The sequence below is a fragment of the Rhododendron vialii genome, chromosome 2a (assembly GCF_030253575.1).
Source record: "Rhododendron vialii isolate Sample 1 chromosome 2a, ASM3025357v1".
Classification (NCBI taxonomy): domain Eukaryota; kingdom Viridiplantae; phylum Streptophyta; class Magnoliopsida; order Ericales; family Ericaceae; genus Rhododendron; species Rhododendron vialii.
The window spans coordinates 24,712,707-24,731,167 of NC_080558.1; the positions used below are offsets into that span (position 1 = coordinate 24,712,707).

The 18,461-nt window shown below is 42.3% G+C and overlaps 2 protein-coding genes across 8 annotated transcripts; both read right to left on the reverse strand.

Moving 5' to 3' along the window:
* Positions 1–2,332: 2,332 nt before the first annotated feature.
* Positions 2,333–2,927, reverse strand: LOC131317336 (uncharacterized). The gene is made up of 2 exons (XM_058346894.1): positions 2,559–2,927; positions 2,333–2,500 (listed from the first exon to the last, which is right to left on the reverse strand). Exons 1-2 carry the CDS (start codon positions 2,925–2,927, stop codon positions 2,333–2,335), a joined length of 537 nt encoding a protein of 178 aa, XP_058202877.1.
* A 3,549-nt stretch (positions 2,928–6,476) lies between these two features.
* On the reverse strand, positions 6,477–17,999 carry LOC131315077 (protein HIGH CHLOROPHYLL FLUORESCENCE PHENOTYPE 173, chloroplastic). 7 transcript variants are annotated; one of them, XR_009196598.1, is made up of 17 exons: positions 17,761–17,998; positions 15,958–16,212; positions 15,709–15,870; positions 15,495–15,545; positions 13,074–13,232; positions 12,298–12,321; positions 12,073–12,184; positions 11,445–11,570; positions 11,264–11,313; positions 10,082–10,240; positions 9,909–10,004; positions 9,705–9,820; positions 9,457–9,580; positions 8,249–8,362; positions 7,988–8,068; positions 6,747–7,015; positions 6,477–6,632 (listed from the first exon to the last, which is right to left on the reverse strand). XR_009196598.1 is itself a non-coding variant. In XM_058344166.1 (16 exons), the coding sequence occupies exons 1-16, from the start codon at positions 17,827–17,829 to the stop codon at positions 6,869–6,871; spliced, it is 1,782 nt and encodes a 593-aa protein (XP_058200149.1). In that variant the 5' UTR covers positions 17,830–17,999; the 3' UTR covers positions 6,477–6,868. The 7 variants fall into 7 exon arrangements, 6 of the variants coding, with proteins under 6 accessions (XP_058200149.1, XP_058200165.1, XP_058200122.1 ...); XM_058344166.1 differs by having other exon boundaries at positions 6,477–7,015; positions 15,958–16,111; positions 17,723–17,999; XM_058344182.1 differs by having other exon boundaries at positions 6,477–7,015; positions 15,958–16,111.
* Between the last annotated feature and the right edge of the window lie 462 nt (positions 18,000–18,461).

Genomic DNA, 18,461 nt, shown 5'->3' on the forward strand with positions numbered 1-18,461 from the left:
AAAGTAGCCACGGTGGTGGTGATTTAGTTGATTCAGTGACGGGTTGAAGAGTGGGAGTTTTGAGAATTTCAGTGTCTTCTGGTGTCAGTTCTGCGATAAAGTCGGCCAGAATTTGACCCTTAATTGCCGTCCGTGGCTCGAAATGAATGTCAAAGTTTGCTAGCTCTACTGCCCATTTGGAGACCCTGTTGGATAGATCAGCCTTCTGAAAAAGGCTTTTGAGGGGGTGCTCCGTTAAGACGACGATGGGGTGTGATTGAAAGTAGGGCAGGAGTTTCCTAGCCTCCGAAACGAGAGCAAGGGCTAACTTTTCAAGGGGTAGGTAACGTGTTTGAGCTAGAAGGAGTGTCTTGCTTGTGAAGTAGATTGGCATGTCATCTGTGCCATCCCGCCGCACAAGTGCAGAACTAGTTGCGTGGGCAAAAACGGCGAGATAGAGATACAAAGTTTCGAACTCCTTAGGTTTCATTAATAGCGGGGTCGAGTTTAAGTATTCTTTGAGTTTGGCCAAGGCAGAGTTACAATCCGGGTCTACTCAAAGCTGCATCGACTTTTTCCTTTCAAGGCATGGAAGAATGCGTGACACTTGTCTAAGGACTTGCTGATGAATCGATTTAGAGCCGCTGCCATCCCAGTGAGCCTCTGTACTTCCTTGATCGTCTTCGGAGGGCGCAAGTCTTTAACAGCCTTTATCCGGTTAGGGTCGGCCTCAATACCACGTCGGGTGACCAGGTGTCCAAGGAATTTCCCAGCGCTCACCTCGAACACGCATTTTTCAGAATTTAGTCGTAGCTTGTGTAGTTTGAGGATTTCAAAGACTTCCGCCAAATCTCGAAGGTGGTCAGATTCCTTTTGGCTCTTGATGATAACGAGGTCGTCAATGTAGGCTTCCACGGTGTGTCCAATTTGTTCTTGCAGCATCTTAAATATGGCTCTGTTGAATGTGGCGCCTGAATTCTTGAGCCCGAACGGCATGACTCGGTAGCAAAAGATGCCATATGGAGTGATTAAAGCAGTTTTTTCCTTATCGTCTGGGTCCATGGCGATTTGGTGGTAGCCACGGTAGGCGTCGAGGAAGCTTAACCGAGCATGGCCTACTGTTGCGTCCACAAGTTGGTCAATCTTGGGGAGTGGGAACCAATCCTTTGGATAGGCGTCGTTGAGATTGGTACAATCCACGCAAACTCGCCATTTTCCGTTTTTCTTCTTAACGACCACTGTGTTGGACAGCCATGTTGGGTATTGTAGTTCTTGTATGGCTTTGGCTTCCAACAAACGTTTAACTTCTTCAACAACGGTGTCGACATGTTCAACTGCAGAACGCTGCGACTTCTGGATGACAGGCTTAGCATCTTTCTTGATGTTGAGAGAGTGACTGATAAAATCGGGATCGACCCCCGGCATCTTGTTGGGGGTCCAAGCAAAAACTTTTATGTTTTTCTTGAGGTATTGGAACATTTCTTCACGGTCGGCCTCGCTAATGGAAGAGCTGATTAAGAAGAATAGGGAGCGATCCTCGTTGATGGGCATTTGGACGAGGTCCTCTTCTGCTTTGTCTTTAGCTTGTTGGCCGACGTCATCGATCATGGAATGTCTGGGACTTCGACCCATTGCACTTGTTTGGCTTTGGTGGAATTGTGGACGGCTGAGACGTAGCACTTTTTGGAGGCTATTTGGTCGCCTCGTAGATCTTCCTGTCTCCCATTGATACCGATGAAGCGAACGACCTGGTGGTAGGTTGAGGCGATTGCTTGCATGCCGTGTAGCCAAGTTCATCCAAAAATTGCGTTGTATGGGCTAGGTACATTGACGACGATGAATTCGACGCTCAACGTTTTCGAGCCAACGACGATTGGCAGGAAGATTCGATCAAGTGGCCAAACGGGTGCTCTGTTGAATCCGATGAGGGGTACTTCGGCGGGTTGCAAAGCCGACTCCGGGAGATCAAGCTTTTTGAACAAGTCATAGTACATGACCACCGCCGGTTTCCCTGATCGATTAGAACGCGTTTGACGTCATGGACTCCAATTTGGATGGTTACGACGAGGGTGTCGGAGTGTGATGTTTGTACATGTTCTAGATCGCGCTTGGTAAAAGTTATTGTCCATTTTGGTAACTCTTCTGGACGTGGACGTTTGGATCCAGGTCCTACCGCGAGTACTTGCTTGGAAATGGATGCGCGATTGAGGTCGGCCCGAAGGTTGGTCTCAGATTCCTTTATCACAGGGCCGTGAATAACATGTATCGTCGGCCGCTGTTCATTTGGGCTGGGATTGCCAGCAGGTGGTCGGGTGGGTGTTTTGGTTCGATCGATGTACTGATTGAGATGGCCTTATGCTGCCAGACGCTCCAATAGTGCTTTGTATGGTGCGCATGCCGTTGTGTAATGACCGAGCTCGTTGTGGTATGAGCACTTCTTTTGTGGGTTCTGATCTTGTTGGCCAGTGTCTGTGCCCAGCTTTCCTGTTGGCCATTCGAACCACAGTTGCCTCATGATTTCCTTCAAGAAAGACCAGATGGGTTCTTTGAAGTATGTGGTTTCGGCCACATTCATGTACCTTCGGCTGGCGCTTCTTTCCTTCCTTGATGTTGTGGACAAGTTTCTTTGGCTGAGGCTGCTGCGGTGCGACTGGTGCTGGCAGCTGAGGTGTAACCGTTGGGAGGCTTGTAGTTGAGTTCGTTAGCCCTTGAGCCGCACGGTCCGCGTAAAATTCTTCAAGAGCGCAAAACCGTTCCATGATGCGCATCAACTCGCCCATGCCATGGGGTGGGCGAATAGCAAGTTCATCCAGGATCTTGCTGTTAATCTCCAAGCCATTTTTGAAGGTTCTTGCGGCCCAGTATTCGTCGATTCCAAAAATTTCGTTGAACAGTTGCCAATATCGTTCGGCGTACTGTCGGAGAGTTTCAGATGGGAGTTTCTGCATTTGGGACAATGACTCAGGCTCCTTGGCGGTCCTATTGCTTGTGATAAAACGGGTGATGAAAGCGCGTTCAAGGTCGACTAGGTTTCGTATGGATCCAGCGGGCAATTTATTGAACCACTAGAGTCCAAGGGAGCTGAGGCTGGACGGGAATGCTTTGCATTTGATTTCGTCCTTTGTGGTGCACAGCTCAATGGTTTGACGGAAGTGAATCAAGTGGGTGTAAGCTTCGCAAGTGGTTGGGTCGAACTTTGTGAACTTTGGCAGGTGGAAGTTGTGTTCGGCCGTTGTATTGATTATGTGGGACATGAAGGGAGAGACGCCGAGGTCCTTTAGCTGCCGCTCAAAGCCAGGGCGCGGTGGCTTGCCGTGCACATCAGTCTTTGTTCTTTTAGAGTCTCTGTCTGGGGATTTTTCAAGGTTTCAATGCCGAAGTTTATCTCGTAAGTCTGCTGTCGTTCGGTGAGGGCCGTCAACAGACTTTCCTCCGTCCCTACAGGTCTTGGGTTCGTTGTTCGGCTCATCAATATGCACGCCTTTCCCGTTCCGTCGAGCCTGGTTGTTATGGTCGAAGTTTTCTACCGGGATTTCCCCGAGACGTTCGGATATGTGGCGTCTGGTCTCCACGGAATCTCGGCTACGGTAGGAAACCGTTGTGCGAGAGAACTCCGTGCGACCAGTCGAGTATGTGCTCGTAAACGACTCAGTATCCCTAGTGTTGGTTCGATCGTGGTGGCTCTTTGAGCGGTGTGTTCCGGATGTTGTAGGCCATTTGTAAAGTATGATTTCCCTTGCATCACCTGGGTCTGGTGTGATGCCAAGGCGGTCCTTGACGGACACACGGTGGCCGGTTTCGTGAGGACGCTCTTGTGGTGGTGGCGCGGGTGATGTTTGCCTTCGTCGCCTTGCGCTTCCGCCTCTCGATGATCTAGATGTAGCAGGAGTGGTGTCTCGCTGCATCTGTTGTTTCATTTGGGCAACTTCTGCTCTCAGAGCTGCCAGCTCGTTGTCCCTTTCGTCTTCGCGACGTTGTAACAAGTGGATGTAGGTCGTTGTTACGTTGTCCGCTGCTGGGGAGAGACCGGAACTAGGGGGAGTGAAATGGACATGTGCCTCTCCGGGAACGGTGGAAGGATTGTGTTTCCATTGGCGTCTTTGGCCCCTGAGACGGTGACGTCCGTCAGATCTCTGCCCATGGTGATTGAAGCTCTGGTGGTTGTTGAGAGGAGGAGGGTGGATTGAAGAAGGTTCGAGCCGTTTGGATCAGAAGTTTAAGATTCACATCGGGTTCACCAATTATGTGGCCCACGATCCTCGATTCGAGTTCCACCTCCGTTTGTTGGGGGGCTACCAAGGCTTCTATTCCTCACCTGCACAGTGAACGCACGACTAAGACCTAGTCGGGGTTGCCCGGCAAGGCCCTTCGGTGCGAGGATAAGTATGTGTTTCGAGAGAGGGAAGAGACTAGGGTTTTTTGTTGGGTTGAGTGTGTGTAGAGTGTACCTTTTTAGGGTCATCCCTCCAGTATTTATAGAGTCTTCTTGGCTTGCTCTCCAAGCACAGGCATGTGCCTTGCACGGGTTAGGTGACGTCGCCCTGATGTCATTGAGTAGATCTGGTAACCGTTTTCGGACGTGAGCTGGCAGCCTCCATCTGCTCTCATCGTTATCCCTTAGCGTAACCGCTTCGTCACGTGAGAGAGCACATGACTCAGCGGGTGGCCGAGCCCATATCTTCGCCGACCCTGGCGTTCGACACGAGGGGGAAGTCCAACGGAGCCGCCTTTCAAGGGGTGGCCGAGCCTGAAGAGACTCCTAAAAGGTGACCGAGGCCGAAAGCTTACTTTTTCGAGACGGTTGCTGAGCTCAATTAAGCCATCCGCATCGTGATCCTGACAATAGCCTAGCTTGGTCTCGGCCTGCTTCTCAACGGACTTGGACCATGAAATTTGGTCTACTACAACCGTAATGTCCAACTGTGAGCACTCGACGCTCGATGATTCCATCTGGGGAAACCTTCCACCCGAACTCGTAGCCCACGTACTCTTTTTTTTATTTTTTTGGACAATCTCGAAGGCCAGCCAAGTCTCTCTGCCGATTCAAGTGCGTTTCTCCCTTGTGGAATTCCCTTATCTCTTCCCCCGATTTCTCCAAAACCCACGTTCACATAACCAATACTACCGACTACCCGCATAAAAGCCATTTTCATCTGCGGTGCGGAAAGGCTTGATTTTTCTTCGATCGAACAGTCCCGCGAGTGGGTCCGTAGTTGGGGATCTTGCAATGGGTTGGTTTTAGTTTCTGATGTAGGTAATCAATCCATTTCCTCCGCTGTACTATTGGTTCTCCATATGAATTTGAATTGGACGATGTAGCTGTCAATTCACTGAAAACTGATGCTTGGACAAGAATTCAAGATTCAATTTACCCCAAAAACATAGTGAGAATTCAAGTTTCACCTTACGTCCTTGTGGAAAATCCTCATGGGGTTTACCTAAATGAGCGTCTGCACTGGTCGTTTCGATGGTTCTTATGTTATTCTTGCTTTTGATTTATGGGATGAGATTTTTAGGGAATTGAAGCTGCCTTCTTCGCACAGTAATTATTAGCGTTCTTTGTTTTAAATATATTTAAAGCAATCAAGCTCTGCCAAGCCCACCAAGACGGCCGCCAAGCTCCGCCTAAACTCCCTTAGCTGCCAAGCTCCGCCAAATCTCCCTATCCACCGAACGAGCTGCCGATGGTGTAATCATGGTGCCAACCTTCCGCTGAGCGCTTGGAGGCCATTTAGAACACTGTGGATGACAGATGAGGAGACAATACGATGCTTCTTCAGGTGGAAGTTCAAAGAGTAATCAAGGATATTTCTAACCCTAGAAATGTTCTTATCCCTTCTTTTGTCGAGTAATAACTGTATACATCTTGTATTACTTGAGCTTGTATATTTAAAGGTTTTTGGAGGTTGCCTAACTACATATCATTTATTAATGAAAAATTATTCAATACTCTTGAGGCACCACCATAGCACCACGTGGTGGCCCAAAGCCTTTCTCTACCACACATGCGGAGCCCAAGGCTAGGCCGAAGGGCAACCACATGCCCCAAGGACACTGAATAATCTCTCCTTATTAATACCTATATAGATTTGGTAGTCGGAGTTACAAAGGGCATTAACTAGTGATGTATGTTGAATTTAGGTTATATGCTTTAACCATACACAAGTGGCTAGGGCCCATTCAAAATGCTTAGAGTTAACCAATGAAGCATGCCTAAGAGTACTTGTAGATTGCTGTCATATCCATGTAGGATATAGATACTCTTTGGATAGTCAATGGCACATATCTAATACACCTTAAACGTATCCACAATTTGTAAATTAATTTTCTTTATTCTTTAAGTATCCGATACTTTTTGGATACTCTTACATCATGTGTCCGCTCTTCCATGAAATAAAGATTATAGCATTTCTTATGCAGTATCAAAGTACAAAGGTTCGCAGTAAATACACGAGTAGTTTTTCAATACTTTGCCTACTTTTTAGGGGAGCATATAATGAACTCATGGAAAGGAAAGGTAAATACCATCGAACTTCAATGTGCGAGTCTATTTTCTGGATTGAACAAGCAAACAGTTACTTACACGTATACCTAGTATTTTCTGATTTCTCTGGCTTTTTCTCTATCTTTTATAACTGCTTTTGCTCTTTTCTCTGCAACAAGGAAGCAGTGCACAAACTTGGACCGAACTTCAGAATGAAATTGCGAGTATATGAATATGAAAGATGCAAATTTATGATGTTTTCCTAGGATTCATGGTGACTGACAGTTTTGTTTTCTCTTTTCCCTTCACCCAAGAGATTAACCAACTGAAGATCTGGAATTTGAGAACAGCTGCAACAATCTCTCTTGATATTTTGAAAGTACAAATACCATGCTTGCTCTGGAATTAGACGGCAACAGGACTTTGCTCTAGGACTTCTTTCCCCGTAATTCCATCTTTCAATGTCTTGAAATACACATCATAATCTTTCTCAGGCGGAGGGTTTTCAGGATCCACTGTGAAAGGCTCACTAAATGGAACGACACTTTTAACCTGCAAAATGTCAAAAGAAACAAAAATAAAGTGTATCTGAATATTTTGGTTTTTAAACTTTCAGGGTACGTACGAAAGCAAACGAATTTCAAACTTCCATGAATTCAAACTAAACCAAAACATGTGGGAAAGTGATTTGTCCAGTTTGTTAGGGAGTGCCATCGTGCACAATTCAGAACAAACTTGGTAAACTGAAGCTTTAGAAGCAAAGGATAACGTAACAGAAACAAGCTATGGACAGGCTTTGCACACCTAAGCAGCCAGCACAACTATCAGGTTCCTGCTGTGTCAGATATGAGTTCCATGTTTAGGTAGTAGAAGTAACAATAGGAAATATTTTTTGAATTATTAAAATGTTTCCACCACTTTGCGCCTTTAGAAGTTCTTAACCCACGACCAAGAAAAAACAACAAAGACAAAAGAAAAGAACAAGAACTGCAACAAAAACTCATTTCCTGGTTTCTGTAAACTAAAAATGAAAAAATGGCAACTTTTTCCAAACAGAGCCTAAAAATTTGGAATCTCAAACTTACACTGCCCATTGTCCAGCGATGTAAAACATGTTATATAGGGAACAGGCGGATGCTACTGTCATTGATCCATCATAGACACGAGGGAGAACAGCTCATAATTTCTTCTACGTAAGAAAAATTCTCAGGAGAGGTTACATACCTGGTCTCTCACATAGGAGATTATACATGAGAATAACAGAGTTAAATGATAATATCTTAAGCAGAACTGCAAACACCTAAAGCAACCTTCTTTAACATCACCACTCTTGCTAAAATTAACTCAGCAGATTTCAAGAAAATAATGCGCAGAAAAAATTTGAAAAAGCATGTAACGTTCACCATATGTCCTGCACATAAACCACTGCCTGAAGTTTCTGATTGGGAAGTAGATACAACCAGATACAACAGTAGCAGATAAGAATTGCACGCAGGTAGAAGGTGCAAGGTGTATAAGTACAACCTCAAAGGTCTTGTCACACGCATAAGGGCTTTCAAGAGCAGCAACACATATTCGAGCAACTTCTTCCCTTGATATTTTCCCCTGTAAGTTTCAGATACGAACATTTTGTTGTGAGAAGACAATATCATAAGAACACAGGCAAATGCCACAACTTTCCATTAGCCTCTTTTTTGGCTGCATAAACACATCAGCCATCTTCAGCAACATATGGCCAATTAAAGTGCAGGACACCAGTAACAAAATTCAATTGGATGGTATTACCGTTATATTGTCTCCTTGGTCAAAAATGAGATCAGCTCCTGCAGGCTCCTCAGTTAATGCACAAGGCCTAACAATTGTGTATGGAATTCCACTTTCCCGTATCAAATCTTCACCCTGCAAAAAGGACCAGGATGCGTAAATGAAAATATCTAATGAACAAACAAAAATAGTATCCCTTTCTAGCTCTCTTCTATACTACAAGGGATGACTGACATGGGTTTCAGAGAATGACAGGAAAAAATGGAAGGACAGAAAAGAGATCCTAACACTCTGAAAGTACTGCCACATATGTTGTGAATCTTGTGATGTATCACTTTGTCCACAAGCATGGCAAACATGCTAGTTTGAGGCATGTTATTTTTTTTTTATTAAGCATCACAATAATTGCCATACTCAGTCAAAGAAGAGAATCCACATTCCAATCTAGTGCAAACAGTTTATCAAAGGATTTCTTCTAAGAGGTCCAATACAAACTTGAGGTAAGGCCCTTGAATCACATAAGCCATACATCTGGTGGCAACAATGGGAATCAGAGACAACAGATGTTATTAAAAAACAGATTTTACAACACTGCAGATGACTTCCTACCAGACTTCTCTTACATATTTTTTCCGAGCCAAAAAACATGATCGCCAAATACATTTTCCCCTTTCAAATTGCTTTCACAACAAATAAACAGTCTTGACAATTCATGTGTTATAACATCCAAGTCGGTTCACACTGTTTTTTAAGGCAAGTAGATCTCAGTTCTCATGGCTGTCATGGTATTTGAGCATTATACACTTCAAATATCTTCACAAGCATTGCTGATCAGCTGCAAGAAGAGTTCAGACAAAATTTACACAAGCATAGACAGTTCAACAGAAGGTTTCTACCCTAAACCACAATGAAAGTATTTATCTGCCCTGGATTTCGATAGCATCACAAATTAACAGTACCATTTTACCACAACCTGCATCAGAAGGAGTCTTCCTAGTAGCAGACCAAGGCAGATAATCGATGCTAATTTTGATTGTAATCACATTCCAGAGATAAATAAAGAATTGTAGTGTCCTGCACTTGCAAGCGGATTGACTCAATTGGCATATCCAATGTGATTTATTTTTACAAACCACAAATTAGCACAACCAAGGTTGGGTAAAACTTGCATATCTAAACAGTATAAATTTGTGTGACGACAAAGTGGATGCGCAGAGATAGTATGGAACCTTCAACTTGAAAGTGAGAATAAATCCCAGTTCCTTGTTCAAGCGAACAGCAGGAGGCTGTTTACTTAAATCGAGTCCAGGTCTCTCAGTTCGAGTCACTCCGGCAGAGCCCACATGAACGAACCTACAAGGAGCAACCACTACAATTAGCCAAAACCACTACCCTCTGCAATAGTCATTACATTGCAAAAAAAAAAGAAGTGAAGAGACGAGACGAGAATCAAGAAAATTGAAAACAAGCATCGAACCTTGGGGTGATAGGATCCTTAATATATGACCGAATGCTTGATACAGGAAGCTGAAATGCACCTTCCACGAACGTTGGATTAAGCTCCCCATCATATTCGAACTTACTAAACATGAGCTGAAATTTTTTGCATCCATCATTACCGCAAAAAAGGCAGAAACTTAAGCTAAAAAATAGAAAAGTATTGGTAAGTGTAGAAGCATGCCTGCAACGATAGGATGTTGCTTGGGTCAAAGGGCGGAGCATCTGATACAGTTCGTGCTCTAAATATGGGTCTCAAAGAAGAAAAAGGTAAGCGCACCTGTAAGAAACAAATCAAATAATCAGAAGCCAGATTATTAAATATGACTCAACGATTACGCACTCAATGCAACTTACCGACTGCCACTGGCCTTCGACTGTGTCAAAACTCAATGTATATCCTATAGTATCCCAATCACTGCTCGTGCGAACAATAAGCTTATAACGCCGGCCGTCACCTTTAAGGCGTAGCTCCAAACCATCATATGCGGAAAGATCTTCAGGTACTGGGAAATTCTGAAAACAAATGCAACTTAATTTTTCTTTGCTCATATCACAAGCTACCTTCTAGCAAGTAATAAGAAAATAAAATAGGAAGAATTTTGTCATTGTACACTAAAGGTTAAAAATGGGAAACATTTACCATGCTATCTTGGAAGCACATTGTTTTCCATTATAAGTTCTTTTCTTTCATATATACTGATCATTTTACCTATGTGGTGACCTGTCAGAACTGATTTACCATCCTATCTTGGAAGCACAATGTTTTACATTTTTTAGTGGTCATATATAAAGTTCCAATCCAGTATATGGTATGTAAGTAAAAGGTGCCTTCTAGGTAGACAACTTCTTACAAGTCAGAAGTCAGAACTAGGCTTAGCTGCCTGCAAACATTTTTGAGAATAGTACTTCACTTTTAAAGGGTTGAATCCGAAAGTTTATCCTCTGTCTTCAGTGTCGGACGAGGGTCTCCAAAGTCCAATATGAAGCCATAATCAGTAACCTCATAATCCCTTGTAGAGAATCCCAAAGCCATGACTTATCAAGGAAAATCCCACCTTGGCGTAATAACTAAAATTTCCAATGTCTCTTCAAGCCATGGATGATGGAACAAATAATTGACCTAGTATTTTCTGTTAATGTTACAACAGAAAACCATCTGGATAGTATTGCTTCGATAATTAGTTCAACTAAGTACACCTTTATCGCCAATCAACTGAGTCAGTCAAATAAATTTATTAAACCATTCAGCTCTATTGGGGGCCACAGTGTTGTTCATCTCACTAGATTGCTAGGTCACCTTTCTCTAATCATTGCTACACAGCTTGAACATTTTGTTATTCGTTCACATAGATGCATCATTGCATCTTTTTTCCCATGTCACACCATCCTTAACAAAAGTGTTAATCTATGTGATTTAATTTATTTTATTCAACCATGGAATGAACTGTTGATTAGGGTAGATCCCAAAAAGTCCATTAAAATAACTAGAAAAAAAAAAAGGGGGATGAAAAATAAGAACGGCACCAAATCACCTACCCTTGTTCTTATACTAGAAAAACCACCATTGTTTGCAGTGGAAACGACACCTGAAGGTGACACAAAAGACAAATTAATCAATAAAATCAAGTCTAAATGACATGTTCTACAAGAGATGTATAGAGCTAATAGAACACAAAAGAGAGATACAGGAAGGCACAAGGTCTTGACAGGAGACAACCTTTAAAAAGCCCAGTTGGTCCACCATTTTCACCACCAGTTGGATCAACTTGAAATGAACTTTCACTCACTCCTCCCATCACGACGTCATCTAAAGCACCCCAAGCAAGTTCTTTAACTGAATTACCTGAAACGGAATTGCAACATAAGTGTACCCATATAGGAGGAAGAGCCTTAATCAGACCATACTTGACAAAAGTAGAATGATTGAAGAAACAAGAACGATAACAAGTTGCACTTCAAGAATAGGAAAGAAACAAAGGAGAGTCAGATCAAACCATGAAATTATGCATAACAAGAAGTTGCGAATTGCTACAACGTGACTTATAAGAACGTCCTAATTATCAGAGGTCACAAGTCTATTAGATACACTACTCACCAATTATTAAGTTACGCCAAATCTTATCAACCAGCAAACAGTTCCAGGCTTCCAGTAATTTGGTTAAGTTTCAAAAGTTCCCAGAAGGGTAGGAGTTAATAATGTCTCCATCCATTTTATAGCTGTCAATATATGATTTTCGCATGTCATTTTACCTCACCTGGTATGTCTCACACCTGACAAAATGTATTAAGATACCAATGCAATCATGTTGACACTAACTAGAGATTTTCCCTTAAGAGGGGTGTACCTTCATATCCATAGATCAGTTTTCCACTTCGAACTCCAACACTTGCCTTTACAGCATTAATCAAAATTTTCATTCCAATATACTCCACCATTTCAGGTGAATCACCTTTTATCTGCTTTTATGAATACAAAGGGCAAGGTCCAAAAGAAGACACCGTAAGCTTCCAAAATAAATCCCCCACAGGTAAACAAATCTAAAGTATTGGAAAGGCTATAGGTTCACCACCTCTGGTTCAAAGAACTTGATCCCCTGCACAAAACCAATGTTTGAAAGTCAATACAATGAAAACCTACGATACAGGATACGTATCCTACAGTTTGTATTTCCTTCTGTATAAGAACGATACGACTCCCACCACGTATCCTTTTTGTATAGAAATCTTACAATATGACAGGCATATCCTACTATATTTACGTGTATCCCTATTCGGAACGTATTCTACAATTACTTACTAGGCAAAAATAGGACATTATTTCAAGAAGCGGAACCCCTATTGCATTAATCTAATTCGTTTGATCTAATTACGATGACATTCAAACCATTTCAACGAAATAAAACCACAATGTAGGGCTTGAATAGAAGAAAGAACCATACTTTGATTTTGTTTTGCCTTAGCAATCACATAAGGGCTATTCTTTTCTTCTTGACCAAGGCAGTAGGAAGCCTCAATGTGATAACTCCCACTTGAGAGACTAAAAATCAGAATCTTAAAATTTATTATTATTATTTTTAAATATGTGCATAGTTTGTCGGTGTTATTATGTATAACTACTTTTGAATTGTATATTAATTATGGTTAACGTATACGTAGCCCGATACAATTTATGGAAAAAAAAAAAAACAATACATGATACATATTCCGATTTGCAAACACTGAATACAAGTATTAAAAGAAACCACCTCTGGAAAAGAATATAGGTGAAATTAATATAACATGACCGATACTTGACCGTAATCCAACCTAAACTCAAGTAATGTGTAATCAGTTTGCAGAATCTCACTTGGCTGTACTTTGCCCTGTCAGGAGTATCCCCTTCCTTTGGGCCAACAATGACTGAAACAGCATTTATAACCCTTTTCACTCCTTTGAAGTACTCAGGAGCAAGAGTACTATCCTTGGTAATATCTCCTACAACCTGAAAATTCGTGAGATTACCAACCTACAAGATGAAAATGATAAGGTTTCTAGAAGTAGCCACGAAAGAGCCTGAATATTATAAATGAAGCAATAACGTGAACATCCAACTAAGAACAACTTATGGAACTAAGCCCGATTATACTTCACCAGTATACCATGATGACCACAAAAATCCTTACTAATTCATCAAGTAATATTAAATGGTAACATACATGACAAATGCAAGTCCAGTGCGCATCAAAAGTCTTACAATAATTTTTCTGATCCAGATTCAAAATGTTCTGTAGATATCTAGATTCCCCCGTCCGCCACTAATGGTTTAACTATGTATTCCACCTTTTTATGGAGAGCAGTCGTACGCTCCCATATACATGCATCGTCTCCTCCCCAGTTTATAGAAATGCTTTCAAAATTGCTGTATCTTGACATTTGACACATTTCACATCGTCTCCTCTCCTTTTCCTTTTTTCTTCTCTTCCTTTCCACTTTCCGCCTCCTCTCTCCCCTCCGCTCCCTTTTCCTGATTGCTTTGGTTCGTTTTTGTCGTCACTGTTGGGTGCGATGGGTTGTGCTTAACGGCCTCATTCCGTCTCTGTCCGGTCAGGCTCTCACCGGGTGCTCATTGTTGGATGGCTTCGGATTTTGTCTAACGGCGAAGTAGGGCCGCTGCGGAGGGCGTCTGGACTCCGGGCTCTGTTCACTGCTGTGATTGTGTTCACCGATGGCTGCAGTGGCAGTGGTCTGGTTGTGGGTTTGCGGCTGGGGTTTGGGTGGAGCGGCTAGGGTTCTGTTTTTTTGGTTTTGGTCTGCAGGTCTCTGATCCAAGGGGTGTGTTTGCAGTGGAAGTGATGGTGGAGATGGCTCGGTTCTATGGTGGATCTGGCGGCAGTAAGGGGTTTTTTTGGGCGGCGGAAGCAAGGGTTTATTTCGACGGCGGCAATGACATTTGGAGTTTCATCGCAGGGGCTCGGTTAAGTGGTGTATTTGGTGGCAGCAAGGGGCTTTGTTGGGCGGCGGCAGCAAGTGTTTGATCGACGCCGGCAATGACATTTCGAGTTTTCATGGCAAGGGCTCGGTTCAGTGGTGGATCTGGGGGCGGCATGGGGCTCTGTTGGGCGGCGGCAGCAAGGGTTTGTTTCGACGGCGGCAATGGCAGTTGGAATTTCACGGCAGGGGTCCGGTGGTGGCAAATCGCTCGGTTAACAGAGGAGGGGTTTCGGCTTTGGTTTTTGGATGGGTCGGCAGCAAGGTGGATGATGAGGGTGCTTGGGCATGGATCTGGTGGCAGCAATTTCAGAGGCAGGGGTTCTGGTGGTAGTAATTTCGGAGATCATGGATGTGGTGGCACGGCGGCAACTGGGACACCATTCACTGGTTGTGATGCGAGGTGGTTGCGGCTGGGTCGGAGTGTTTTTGGGATCAACGATACACAGCAGGTTCACGGCGGTCTGCACGACAGTAGCGGCATTCCATATCCTAATCGAGTTGTTTGGGCAGGGGTTTATTCAGGTGTGGTGACAATGGAGTCAAGTCAGGTGGCATTTTCGGGTTTGGGGGTGTTTTTAGGGTTTTGTTAGTCTTTGACCAACGCTTGGGTCTCGGGTACCTATGAAGATTAAGTAATTTTAATTTTCTTGTGCTCTTGTCCTTTTAATCTCTGTAATTTTTGAATTCAGTGATTAATAAAATTTTTATGCTGATAAAAAAAAATTAAAAAATAAAAACATATTTCATCTCTACATAAAGAATATGGGTCTATAATGCAAGCTTCTAGTTAAAGTTCCATCTTGCTTTCCATTGCTGTATCTTGACATTTCATCTAGCAATGTAGGATACGGGGTCTTACTTCTTATTCTAATGAATATTCTTCTGAATGCATTTGCAATTGTGCTTCCGACTATGTCATACATCCATCGATTCCAATTCATCCAATCCTGAGTCTCCTGATCCCATTCTCCTGAGTGACAAATCCTAATGCATCTCCCATACCCATAAAAAACTTCTACAACAATCAACACTAGACACAGTTAAAAAGAGCAAACACTATTGCCTCTTTCCACACTTCATTTCATGATATCAGCCACTACTTATATCTAAATACATATCATCAAATTGTATGACCTGCCATCTTCAGTTCTTGGATTGCATGACCCATGACAGAAGAAGTAAATAAGATACTTTGTTATTGGTGCTCCGGAATAACAATAAATAAGAAACTTTGGCCAAGGGAATAATCATTGTCAAATTTTCATAAGTTCATCAATTGCAAAATTAGGTAGCTCACCAAGTCGATGTCTGGACCGAGCATGCTTCTTGCCTTGTCTTTGTTTCTGACCTGTCAGATGTTTGCTATAAGAGAAAACGAATTCATGCAGGGGAAACATATCTCGCCAACTACAAAATTCAGTTAACTTAACAAAAGATAGCATCCCTCCATTTATATCTTAACCATAAAACATCTAGTGCCCTACAAGCTCAATAGACATTAGGAACTTTACCAACACTCGGACTGGCAACCCTTTATTGCGTAGGATGTTGACTACTCTTCTCCCAACACCACCAGTGGCTCCAGCAACTAGCACAATCCCAGAAGAGTCCATTGCATTTACTGGTTCACTAGGTGACGGATTGGAAAGTTTTCCCACTACAAATTCAATGAACTTCAACAAGGAAAAGAATCTGGTTAGATTGGCATGGAGAGCTTGAATGCTCCATACAGTAAAAAGCTGCAGAGATATAATACCAACCTTAGCAGGAGATGGAGGACCATTAAAAAAGTACAATGTCCTGAAAAATCGGCCGAGATCCCACCCTTGGTTTCCAGCTTGTGCCGTAATAGTCCGCTTATATGTTCTCACAGGTTGAAAATAAGAGTATTGCTGGTAAACGAGGTGCTGAAATCTGTCATTATGTTGAAGAAATGGCTTAGAATGGTTGGAAGACAGCTGCCCAGGACGAAATTTTTTCCTACAAAGTCTTCTACCAACAGAAGATGCATTCCCCTGCAACATCAATTGACTCAGTTACAAGAAATAGAAGACCAAAATTTCAGATACACGTCAAACTGAAGGGACAACTCAAGCACCTATAACCCCACAACATCATAAGTTCAGCAAATTGCTTGCAGAGTGTTAGAGCTTGTTCAACACTGGTTAATCATAACCTCCAAAACTAGTATAGGAACCTGGGTGGCAGGAGGCCTCTTCACTCATTGCCAATTGGTTTTGAGTTGGATGCTTTTACCGTGGTATCAGAACTAGGGTTTAGGAGGCTTTTGGATAAGACTCTCCTGATTGATTGCTCCATTGTTTGTGCCACAAGTGCACCCTGTTTGGTTATGACCCAATACTATGGATCATTTGTTTATCTCTCCATGTGCGGGTCAGGCGTCACACGTGCAGGTGGTGTGTTAGAACTTGTCCCATATTGGTTAATTATAACCTCCAAAACTAGCATATGTGCCTGGAGTCCTTGACGGCCACTCCACCTTAGTTTTGAGTTGGATGCTTGAACAGAGAGGATAAATTCATCTGCAGCATTGCCATTTATCGGTAGTTTACTTGTGCATGGATTACGCCTTCATTTGATTTGTCACTTTAAAAAGGAGATCTCTAGGTTCCATGACATGTTTTCTAATTCCACAATAGTGACAAACTGTATAAAGTTTACTTGTCTTTCTTTCATGTCTACATTCAAGATGAAGAACTGAAACCTCTTCCCTCTTGGTATGGATCTCCCCCTTTAGTTTATTGGTTGTGGAAGAAATGTGTTGAGCTGGTTTGGATATGTTATACAGGTAACGTACCATAATTATCCGAACGGAAGGCCTCAAAAGAAGCCCAAGTTGATAATGCAAGCAGATAAAACTTTATTGCCCAAGACAATCAAGGATTACGACTGACCAACAAACTGGGTACCTTAGTTGGCCATTCCTTCATAATCCCAACCCAAAGTGGGTTGATCCTTACAAAAGGTGAGTTTTTTACTCTCTCTTCCCCGTTACCCGACCGTTTGTAAATTTGGTAATTTCTTCCACAATGTGCGGCGATCACTCCTGTTGACGTTGTGGTTGTTAGCTTGGTATTGGACTTGTGACTCTGACACATTTGATTGTCCACTTTGATGTAACTATCGCGATACTTTTATTTAATCTCCCCCCTACTGGATAAGAAAAAGGGTAAAATGGCTTTACCAGGACTCAAGGTAAAGAAGACGGACCCTGACCCAAGTAATTCGAAACATAGGCTAGCCGAAGTGAGCAAAAAGCTGCCGTTTTGCTTTTGCAATTGGCTTGCATGCCATGGTATGCCCAAACCATATCTATCGTCAAAGCAGAACCTAATTGGCATTCATAACAAAAGAAGTAATTCTAGAGCTAAAACATTACATCACTAGAACTGGTAAACAAAGAAGAGATCTAATGCAATCAATTAGTATTATGTTTAATCAACAAAAATACAAACTAACAAAAAAACCTGTCAAACATTATTTGACAAAGAGTTTGAAACTAACAAGGGGAATGAAGCTAGAACGGGGAAGGATCGATATACCCGAAAGTTGAGAAGGGTAGGGGAGGGAAACGTCGGTCGGTTGGTGTAACTGAAACAGCAACAATCCATTATCGACTGTGTAGCTTAAGACTAAAGACTACTTCGGAGAGAGGAAAATTTTGATGGTGTTAGATGATAATCTGTGTAGTTGAGGGAAAAGTTTAGACCACAAAAGGATAAGGATGGAGGGTCAGGGAGGTGACGAAAAGACTGAAATCAATGAGGCCCCGTTCCAGTTTTCCGTTATAAATAAGTACCTACTTATAATTTTCAGGCTCAAAAAGAATAAGTTTATTGAAATTAAAAATATACAATATAAATTTTGTTTAAAATATTTCATTTAGATTCATCAAATCCTAGAAAAAAAATTAAAAAATTATTTTCGTAAATCTATTATTTTTAAACTTAAAATTAGATCCTTATTTATTTTTTAAATACTTATTTAAGAAAATAAAACGGGTCCAAACAGTCTTCTAGCCACTTCCAAACCGGTATGGGTTAATACCACCGGCTTTCTGGTTAGTTTCTTTCCAAGAAGGGAGTGTTTGGTGCTCATTACTCCATTTCAGTTTATTCTAGTAAATTTTTAAATTCCAAAAAACACATAATCAGAATATATGAAAATGTTTGGCGGATGTATATATTATATGAAATTGTATCAAGCTAGCGTTTCGTTAAGTACTTTTTGGACTTTTTAAGCT